We start from the raw sequence: 11276 nt of genomic DNA on the forward strand, positions 1-11276 counted from the left end.
ACTTGTGAGTATAGCAAAAGGTATAGAGTTGTCAAATCACTGTTGTATACCTTAAAACTAATGTAATATTGTGTGTCAACTATAATTCAATAAAAATCAATAAATTAAAAAATATTTTTAAATGACTTGGCCTAGCACTTTGTATTGGGTATGTACCCAAGGTATATTTTGCTTGATTAGATTGGTGAACCAGGATTTAATCTCTGTTCTGAATACCTCTGAGTTCAGTATATTTCAGTATGATTTTGACACTTAAGTTGCCTCTGTACTTAAGTATTTTATCTGAGTAGTATCTTATTAAGTTGTGTAAACCTCTTTGCACATCTCTCAGAAGGAACATCTGAAATGCTTTCTAAATATATTTATTTTACATTAGATGTATAAAGTTTAATGATTCTGACATTAAGGTGATTGTAGTAGTTAAATCGATTTTGAAATAAGCTTATTAAAATTGAGGGCGCCTGGGTGGCTCAATTGTTAAGCGTCTGCCTTTGGCTTGGGTCATGATCCCAGGGTCCTGGGATCGAGCCCCACATCGGGCTCTCTGCTCAGCGGGAAGCCTTCTTCCTCTCCCACTCCCCCTGCTTGTGTTCCCTCTCTCCTGTCTCTCTCTCTCTCTCTCTGTCATAAATAAATAAATAAATAAATAAATAAATAAAATTGAGTATTTTATCTGATTCATTTGATGTTTTGAATGTAATTTAATTTTAGGTCAGATATAGGAGGAGTTTCTGAGAGATTTTTGTTGTTTTTTTTCAATGTGACTTAATGTATATGAGATTTTTTATGAAAAGGAATTGTCAGGGGCAGTTCCTTTTAGTGAGTGTAAACTCAGAAAAAAATTCTAAGAATTAGTAGTCATGGTATACGTGGACATACGTTAACTGTTACATATAATTGCAGCCACCAGAATTAACTGCTGCCAGCCATTTTATTCTTTTTAATATATTTTTAATGAAAAGGAACTGATAGTCATTGGTACTTTCTGTTTGTTAGGCCCGTTGCTGTGCACGTTATATCTTTTATCTCATGAAATCTTTACCACAGCCATGTGAGGTAGAGGTGGTATTTGTCTTGTATTACAGATGAGGAAGCTGGCTTTGGAACCAGCTCCTTTAGGTCATAGAACAAAAGAACTGGTAAAGCTAGAAGGCAAATGTAAAACTGTTGGTCCAGAAGCCTGCCATGCTTGCTTCATTGTATCACATGACCTCTAACATGTTTATTTTGAGTCTGTAGAGTAACAGTTACATTCGTTTGAGGGTAACCTAGTCATTTGGTACATTTTTATATTAAAGAAGGAAGATTTCTTTTGGCAAGAGTCAAGGGCACGTGATTAAGGCCTCTGCTTAGTTCAACCGAGATGATGTGGAATAGAGTTCTGGTCATTGTGCCCTTCCCGCTCCTCCTCTTTCTGGGCTGGCTATGCAACAATTTTGTGAGAACTTTAAGAGAAAAGTGTGAGCACTTCCTCAGAAATCTTGGGATTCTGGTTAGCATGTGGGCTTTTGATTCCACCTACAAAGGCCTGGGGTCAGACATTGCTGAGTGATATAGGGATCAGATCAGGCTGGCTCAGGAATATGTCAGAACTCAGAGCAAAGACAGAATTGGAAACAGAAATGCAGTAGGATGTTCTCAATTCATAACTATTCAGGTTTTCAAATCAAACCTTCAGTAAAATCTGAGGTTTGTCAGAATGCTTATTAAAGAACATAATCCAGAGAGGCCAAAGAAATGAAGGATAGGCTTTGTAGCTTTAAAGAAGAGAAAAGGAATTCTTTCAGGTGCCAATGGCACTTTCTTAAGGATCTTTATTCAGAATTTGGGGTTGCTATGGGAATAGTGATTTTGAGATTTTGAAGGTTGTTTTTATAATATAGGGCAACATCAGGAGTGCTCAAGAAAGAATTAGGTTGCCTTATGGTTGTAACAGTACATCTGAATTTGAGTTATTAAAAGATTGGGAGGATATAGAAAGAGCCAGTCCCAAAGATGATGGCCGCTTAGTTGATGATAGACCACCATGTCTTTACTCTCTTACTACCTCTGTTGCAGAGGGGATCGTCTAGCCCTTGTATAGTTTTGATTCTTAAGGGTAGAACCTCTTGGAGGTTCCCATCCTCATTTCTGTTAAACAACAGTGTCAGTCATTTCAGTGAGTTTGGCAGGTGTGAATGAAGGATGCTTTATCACTGATACTCCTCTTTGTATAAGTGGTCTTCTGATTATCTACTGCTGCATAATAAACTATCCTGCATCTTAGTAGCTTAAAACAACCATTTTATTTTGCTTATGATTTTGTGCATCAGAATTCAGGAGAAACTTGGCTGGTGTTGCATCTGCTGGAGTACCTGGGGCTGGAACATCTTCTTCCAAGATGCCTTCTTAAGTCACATCTCTGCTGCTTCTGGGCTCCACAGTCTCTTTCCCTTTCCCAACCCCCCGCGCCATGGTGTCATATTCTCCAAGGTCTCCCCATGTGGTTTGGGTTTCTCACAGTATGTTGGGTGATCAGACTGCTTATGCTTAGATGGTGGCTGGCTTTTCCAAGAGTAAGCATTCCAAGTAATAGCAAGAGGAAGCTGTCAATTTCTTAAGGCCTAGACTTGCAAATGGATACGGAGTCACTTCTGTCATATTCAGTTGGTCAGGGCAGTTAGAGCCTGCCAAATTCAAAGAATGAAGATATAGATCTACTTCTCGATGGGAGTAGTGTCAAAGACTTTGTGGCTATCTTAAATCTGTTACAGGGCTGTTAAACAGAAAGGAGAGAATGATTATGAGAAATACTGAACTGTGACTTTACCAGAAAACAATTTACTTATTTAATGATTCAGGAGAGATTAAGATTAAGCCTTGAATAAGGATGGGAGTGAGGCAGGAGAGAGCTGCCAGGAGGAGGAAGGTGGAAAGGTTCTCATGGGCAAAGTGGAAAGATGACCAAGATAAGCTTTGCTTGGTAATTGCCTTCTCTGCCTTGCCCCTGAGCTTTTGGTTCTGTGATCTTGGCCTTGAGTCCCAACCTGCCACTTCTGTCCACTTTGCATTTGGTACTCATGCTTGGTCTCCTCTTTTTCCAGTATTTGGACCTCTGCTTAGTCTCCCAAACTCTGCATTAGCTCACTCCTTTGGCCCTGAGCACCTCCTGTTGCTTTTTAAGAGAACTCTATTTCCCTGTTCCCTGGGAACCCAGTGCCCATTCCCAGAATGAGCAGCACTGGAGGATGTCGCGGGGGTGGCGACAGACAATGAGTTTGGCTGCATTCAGACTGCTCTGGCACCTTTGGCAGTTGCTTAGGATAGCTGGGTTTCTTCCTTTCTGGACTATATTATATTATAGCCCAGTTCCTGCTCTCTTTATGTGACTTTACCAACTCCTTCCTCCAGTAATTTCAGAGGATTCAAGTTGAAGATAGGAGAGACTTCAGAACTTTTAGCATGGAATAGGCTTGTGAGCATATGGTTCAAATAATATTTATGGTATAAAGAAGATTATATGCCTTGCTCTTAAATATCTAAAAATGTATCAGTTGGTGGGTTAGCTGGGTTAGTCCTAGAATATAGTTCAACTTATATTTACTGGAATACTCATAGAATTTTTATGATAATCCTGCCCTATTCTCTAGTTTTAAGAGGAATAACACTTTTACTATCGATACTTCTGTGGAGTGTGTGTGTGTGTACGTGTGTTTTGAATAACAGCTGCAAAAATTTTGTTTTCACTAATTATACTTTTACAAACCCATAGAGTTATAATCTTGGATTTTGGTTTCACTTACCACTCATGGTTAATAATTTAGAGTAAGTCTGTTTCATTAGGACAACTTTATAATACCAGTATCTTTAAACTTAAGCCATTTAAAATTTTTATTATAAAAGAAGTAACGTTTTCTGAAAAAATCACTGTTGTGGAAAGTAGATCCATGTGGCTCCAATCCCTCATCCCATTCCTTTTACATAACCATTAACAGTTACCACATATCCTTCCAGACTTTAAAAATTTTATATAGAGGCATATAATATACACACAGAAACACGTAGTATAAAATCTTTTTAAAATAAAAATGACAACCTTCTGGACTTACTGCTTTACAGCAGTCCATGCCTTCAAACAGAGTTTGATTTCTAGTTCTGTCACTAACTTAGCAAGTTACATAAGTTATCTCTGCCTCAGTTTCCTTATCTGTAAAACAGGCCAAAGAATAGTATATTCCTTATTGGATTTTAGAGGATTAAATGAGTAATATTCATAAAGTGGTTGCCATAGTGCCTGGCACGTAATATGTCTTAGATGAATATTAACTAGATAAAAGTGAACTTGCTTTTTTAAAAAACCTATATTATGGATGTTTTCTTATGGCTTGGTAATATTTTTAGAGTGTTACACTTTAAAAATTTTGTGTGTGTTGGGGGAGTGGTGTTCTGAGTTTTACTGTCATAGCAGCATGTTTTTCTGTAACAGTTTTGTTCAGTGATTCCACACACTTCCCACCCCTGCAGCTGCAGTGAGTTGCTGTTTCTAATGGGCAGTGTGGTGGGAATGTGTTTGCCTCTCAAGTGGTTGGAGGCAGGAAAAAAAGCTGAAAACCATTGGTTTAGAAAATTACACTACATTAGCAATTGATCCCTGTGTTAAGCCTTTAAGTTAGGTGGAGAGTGGAGTTGGAGTTGGAAGACTTTTATATATAGGGGAGGATGACATTGTTTCATTTATTTTTTCCCTTATGTTCTTTGACTAATCTTATGATTAGAGGGGATATGCTTATTCCCTAGTCTTCATTTTACAATGAAGAAATAGACCCAGAATAGTAGTGATGTTCTCAGTTCTATAGCTAGTCATGGTAGAGCCAGACTAGAATCTTGGTCATCAGATCCTCACCTTTCTGAATTCTTAAGAAGATAAAAAGCCTTGCTACCAGTTGAAGCAACTATTGAATAATAGATGCGCTATAAGTGGCTTGCCATGTCAGTGCTGTGTGCTTGAACTATAATGTGTGTAGAGACACTAAGTTGTGTCATAAGCACTGGTGCTTGATGTTTTATAAAAGACAAAAATTTATAATTCCAAGAGAGGGGTGCCTGGGCGGCTCAGTCGGTTGAGCATCCGACTCTTGGTTTTGGCTTGGGTCATGATCTCAGGGTCATGAGATCAAACCCCTCATGGGACTCCGTGTTCAGCATGGAGTCTGCTTGAGATTCTCTCTCTCCCTCTGCCCCTCCCCCTGCTTGCACACGTTCTCTCTCTCTCTCTCTCTCTCCCTCTCAAAAATAAATTAATTAAAAAAAAAAAGAATTCCAAGAGAGTTGTTTATAGGCTTTAAATATCAAATGTACTCTACATTGTTAGGTTCTGTGTAATGAATACTAAGGGTATTGAAGACCAGTGGTTATGTGGGAAGTAAAAATGCTATTTTGTCTTATGAACTCCTTGTCTTTTGAACGCAACCCAAAAACATCTGTGTGTAAATAGGCCCCTTTAAGCACAAATTCCCTAGTTTTTATCTCTTGATAAAGGAGCATACCACTTCAGTCTGTAGATCATTTGGAAGCTTTTCCTCTACCTCTGTGCCCTATCAATTCTAACTTCCTGGTTTCCAGGAGAGTTAAAGCTTTGGGGACTTTAGGAAGAAGACATGGCATGAGCATGATTTAGAGGCTGGTGCTCTTCCACCTCTCTCCCTTGCCTAGCCTATGTATTACAGCCTCTACTTTCTGGAAAATGGCTCTAGTTTAGGAGAGGATCAAGACACTCCTCTTCCTCCAAAGAGGCCCTGTTGCCAAATTGCAGAGCTTGTAGCTGAGGTGAGAACAGGGCCAGAAGAAGGTTCTGAGGCCATAGCTGAAGGAGGAGAGTAGAAGGAGCCTAGTTAGTACCAACGTCTGGGCTGAGATGCGTAAGCTTAGAAAAGGGACACTGAGTTTGTGGTTGGAAGAATCCCAGCAAATGGGAGAGATTGCTGGAAGAAAGAATAACTTTGACAACATATTCTGAGTAAAAGGCAGAACTCCATTTATGGGATCCAGTGATCCTGTTGTGGCCAAGTGTAACAGTGAGAAATACACTGCCCGGCTTTCTTGCTGTGACGTCACCTTGAAGTGTAATTAGGTGTACTAAAAGCCCTAATAAGTCTTAGACTTACCTTTTTTTTTTTTTTTTTAAAGATTGTATTTATTTATTTAACAGAGAGAGAGAGAGAGAGAGGGAACACAAGCAGGGGGAGTGTGAGACGAAGAAGCAGGCTTCCTGCTGAGCAGGGAGCCCGATGCGGGGCTCGATCCCAGGACCCTGGGATCGTGACCTGAGCCAAAGGCAGATGCTTAACGACTGAGCCACCCAGGTGCCCCTGGATTTATCTTTTTTGAACTTCTCTAGGTTTCCATCTTCGTAACTCTTGCTGTCAAGTTCTAACATTTAAAATTTTAAAAATAAAAAAACTACTTCAGCTTATTATTTTTATGTTTCACTGGATAGCTTAAAAACATTTTTATTGACTGTGTGTTTTTGTTTTAAATATATATATACAGTTAACCCTTAATCAACACAGGTTTGAACTATGTGGGCCTACTTATATGTGGATTTTTTTCAGTTAATATAGTGCAATACTGTAAATGTATTTTCTCTTCCTTAAGATTTTAATACATTCCTTTCTCTAGCTTACTGTATTTTAAGAATGAGGTATATAATACATATAACATACAAAATATGTATTAATGGACTGTTTATGTTATCAGTAAGGCTTCTGGTCAACAACAGGCTATTAGTAGTTAAGTTTTTTGGGAGTCAGAAGTTATATGTGGATTTTTAACTCTGCGGGGGTTGGGACTCTTAGCCCGTGCATTGTTCCAGGGTCAACTGTACATTATTTCAGTTATGTTACGGTTCACGTAGAGTTTTATAGAAGAGCCTGGAAACCTCTAATACTGTTTCCATGGGAAATATGTTCATCCTACAGATAAACTTTTGAAACTCATCTGCCTATAAATTGAGACTACCTTTTATAAAAGAATACCCCTTAGGTGATAAAATAAATAATTTTAAGATTATTTGTAGTGTTCTTTTATTCATGTTATGTCCTGTTCTATTCTTAACAATAATTGAGAATTTAATTTAAAGCCAATATTTTTCATCCTATTTTATAATTGTTTTGGGGACATGAAAGGTTCTTATTTGGATAAGGTATGTATAAACAGTGAGTATTCCCCAATGCAGTACAATAAATGGCTTCAGAATGCCTCATCATACCCTATTCTCTGTAGCTTTTTAGCTTTCAGATGTCTTTCTGGTGTTAAAGTATTAAGCCCTCAGAAGGTACTATCATTTAAATAGTCAAGACCAACTGTTCTATCACATATTTTTAACTTTTTTACTATAAATATTCATGATAGAAGATGTCCAGTTTCTTAACTCAGAAAGGGAACTCTTTTGAGATTTACTAAGAGGCACAGTCACTTGTTTGCAATGTTTTTAAAAGTCAGTACTTTTTCCTTTTACTCTCTCTCCTCATCCCTGTCTAAAGTACCGGTTTATATACTTATTTTATTGAGGTACAGTTCACATAACATAAAATTAACCATTTTAAAGTGGACAATTCAGTGGCATTTAGTATATGTATAACCACCACCTCTATCTAGTTGTAAGACACTTTCGTCATCCCAAAATAAACCCTGTACCTATCAAGCAGTTATTCCCCAATTTTTTCTCCCCTCAGCCTCAGGGTGCCATTTTAAAATTTGAAACTGAGAAATTAAAAAATTAATAAAACTTTTTGAGGTAATTGAGATATTAGACTAGATACAGAGTACACTGTTCTAAATTCAGTAACATGCAGAAATGCATTTAATATACTGACAGTGGAGGGACGCCTGGGTGGCTCAGTTGATTAAAGCATCTGCCTTCAGCTCAGGTCATGATCTTGGGATTTGGGGATTGAGCCCTGCATCTAGCCGCATTGGGCTCTCTGCTCAGTGGGGAGTCTGCTTCTCCCTCTCTCTCTGCCCCCCACTAGTGCTTGCGCTCTCTCTTTCTCTCTCTCAAATAAATACAATCTTTTAAAAAATAATATATTGACAGTGGAGAAGTTAGATCCTGAAATTATATGTGCTGTGTGTATATTTACAACTATAAGGGGGAACAAAGGAACGCTTGATAGAAAACACACCAAAGTAACAGTGATTTTGCTCTAGATTTTCTTTTTCTCATTTAAAGGAGGAAAAAATCTTCCATAATTAAAATGAAAACAAACTCTAGATGTCAAAAACTTGGGCCTAAACTTACTATTGTAACATAATTATTTATTTCAGGTTAATATTAAACTTCAACAGCTTTTTTTTTCCAGATTGAGTTATGGTGTTTCTTAGCATTTACTAAGAGAAAAAGAGATTTGCTGGAGGAACAAAACAGTAATATTCTTAGTTTTTCAGTCCTCCGAATTATATCTCAAACCATGAATACCTATTTCAAGTAAGCTGTGTTCTAATTTATTTTTCTTTAAAAAATACACTTTATAGAACTTTCTTTTCAAACTATAAAAACATTCTTTCAAAAATTTTTTTATTTAATTCAATTCAATTAATTAACATATAATGTATTATTGGTTTCAGAGGTAGAGGTCAGTGATTCATAATCTTATACCCAGTGCTCATTACATCACGTGCCCTCCTTAATGCCCATCACCTGCAACCCTCAGTTTGTTTCCTATGATTAGGAGTGTCTTACGGTTTTGTCTCCCTCTGATTTTGTCTTGTTGTATTTTTCCCTCCCTTCCCCTATGCTCCTCTGTAAAAACATCATATTCTTGTTGATACAAATCAAAAGTACGGGGGTGTACAAATAAAAGCCAACAGTCTCCTCTCAAATATGGTCTTTTTGTGTACCTGCCTGTAATAATTGTTGTTAGCAGTTTGGCAGGTATTCTTGGCCTTTTGGTCATGTAGCTTACATGCACATATAATAAAATTGGACCCAAATGAGTAAAAAACTCAAATGCTTTCATGATGGCCCTGGCAGTTAATGTAAATGTGTGAATGCACTAAGGAAAGGTAGGACCCTTGCTTGCCAGAAGGGAATTTTACCACGCAGTTTTCATATTTAAAAACAGTTAGGGCCCTGTGCTGGCCAGACAAGCAGAATCCCTTGGGCAGTGTATCATTGTGCTTTCCTATTCTTCCTTGCCCACCTCTTCCCTCCCAGAATGAACGCATGTCAGAGATTTATTTAACTCATTAATGAGGAAACCAGCAGGATGGTAAAGCTGATTCTAGAAGCATTTGAGGAATTGCGTGTATGTAGGTATTAAAGAAAGAACATTGAAATAAATTGCTAAACTCAATATAAAATTAGTTATTGTCCTACTGGGTGGTAAAACCATTACCTTTGGAGCATGCTGAACAGATACTATCTCTACGAAATAAAAATCTATAAGTTTACCTGTAACGTCCTAGAATTTGGGTCCTAATCAGAAGTAAACAGCAGATCAAACTATTATTAATAAAATATCTTTGGGAGGACCTATTAAACAATGTTTCATTATACATTGAAAGGGCTTACAGTTCTTGATGAATCTTTTTTCCAGTTTTGGTTAATTTTTCTTAACAGGGAGAAAGGCCTGTTGTGATGTATAAGGCAAGAGCAGTACAGTAGGGACCAGAACTTGGAAGAGCTTGGTGTCTTAAACTAGGAGATTTGACCTTTCAACAAGTGTTTATTGAGCACATACTATGTGCCAGGCGGTGAATTTATTGTACTCCTGAGTGTGTGGTTGTGCTGTGGTGCCCCTCCCATACCCCTAGGATGTGGACTTGTGGTTCTCAGGGGGTTGTATTAGGTAGTCACCTGGGAAGCTACTTTTCTCAAAACACCCATGTTCTTTGTCCTCTGTCCCGACCCCAATGTAGATATCTCTGCCTGAGTAGAACATACGCATTTTGAAATAGCTTTCCAGGTGATTTTTATGCCCCTTCCCTTTTGAAAATCATTGTTATGTTTATTGGGCTTTTTTTTTTTTTTTTAGGTTGAATGAGTAAACCACAGCAAAATTATAATCAGTGTTTTTAAAGTTTTCATTCTTTTCTTGCCTACCTCATCCCTGTAATACTAAAACTAAAATAATTAATATCTTGATTATACGCTCAGCAAGAATTAAATGCAGTTGTCATATTTAGAATTATATTTTATGCAATGAAGACATTAATTTGGGAAGAACTGGATTTAGTCTTCCTAATTGTATCTTTAGGTTATGCCTCTCATTAGGTAAACAAAGAGTTGTCATTTATAGTAGTATGTAATCTGCCTGGCAAAGACATGTGATTAAAAAATTAGACTTAAAAAAATGTTTTTAAGAGGAAATAGACTGTCATTAGCTTGTTGGAGACTGTGGCAAAAAGAAAGAAATCATAAAGGAAAAAAAGCATATATATGTTTAACTTGTGGTTGAACTATTTGAGTCAACAATTAAAATGAGCAGCTGTTGTGGACATGCATTTCAGTTCTTTTCAATATAACTGTAATTAGGCAGCCTTTCTGTGTAAATGCACTCACAAAGCAGAAATCTGTGATTTCAGTACCCCTAAGCAGCCATGGAATTTATAACTTAATCACAGGATATGCTATTACAGATTAGGGGAGAAACTGGGAAGTAACATGATACAATTGGTATATTGTATATTTTTCTTTTTATTAGTGTGCCGCTCCAACAAAAGCCCCTGGGTCTGTTTGACTTGTTCAAGTGTCCACTGTGGAAGGTAGGTAACATACTTATTATTTCACTACCCTACTTGCTTTTTTCAATTTGCCTTTGGGCTTTATGTCAAGGTTTTAGTGACTTGGATTTATTAGCACCATTGCTTAATCATTGTATGTAATTCTCTGTAAGTCTTCCCTTTCCCAGTAGAGTCTGTTTGCTCAGTGATACAACTGGGGAAGATCTAGCGGGGGAAACCCTTTATTTATATTGGTACTCAGAAGAATTAATTTGATGATCAGATAATCTAGTAGTAGTTGATTGAAAAGATGAAATGAGGGAACTTTGAATTCTTTAAATAAAAGTTTACCTTAATGGTTGTTTGTTAAACCTTTTAATAGGGTAAATTTAAGCATATACAGAAGTATATAGAGGTAATATAATTGAACCCCATTATTTTCATCACCCAGCTTCAACAGTGATCAATACATTGCCAAACTTGTTTCACCTATTACCTACACTATTCCCAGCTTTACTGATTTTTTTTTTTTTTTTAAAGATTTTATTTATTTATTTGAGACAGAGAGAATGAGA

General features: G+C 37.2%; 1 protein-coding gene across 3 annotated transcripts in view; it reads left to right on the forward strand.

The window, feature by feature from the left end:
- Positions 1–11276, forward strand: part of USP3 (ubiquitin specific peptidase 3) — a 110243-nt gene that overhangs the window by 20472 nt on the left and 78495 nt on the right. For 2 of the 3 annotated variants that reach the window (XM_021694047.2, XM_044918320.1), the window contains exon 2: positions 10683–10743. In XM_021694047.2, coding sequence (XP_021549722.1) covers positions 10683–10743 — 61 coding nt within the window. Of the gene's footprint in view, positions 1–10681; positions 10744–11276 lie in introns of those variants that run through there. The other variant, XM_021694046.2, reaches the window with a different exon arrangement.

This window comes from Neomonachus schauinslandi, chromosome 9 (genome assembly GCF_002201575.2).
Source record: "Neomonachus schauinslandi chromosome 9, ASM220157v2, whole genome shotgun sequence".
In the NCBI taxonomy this organism is placed as follows: Eukaryota; Metazoa; Chordata; class Mammalia; order Carnivora; family Phocidae; genus Neomonachus; species Neomonachus schauinslandi.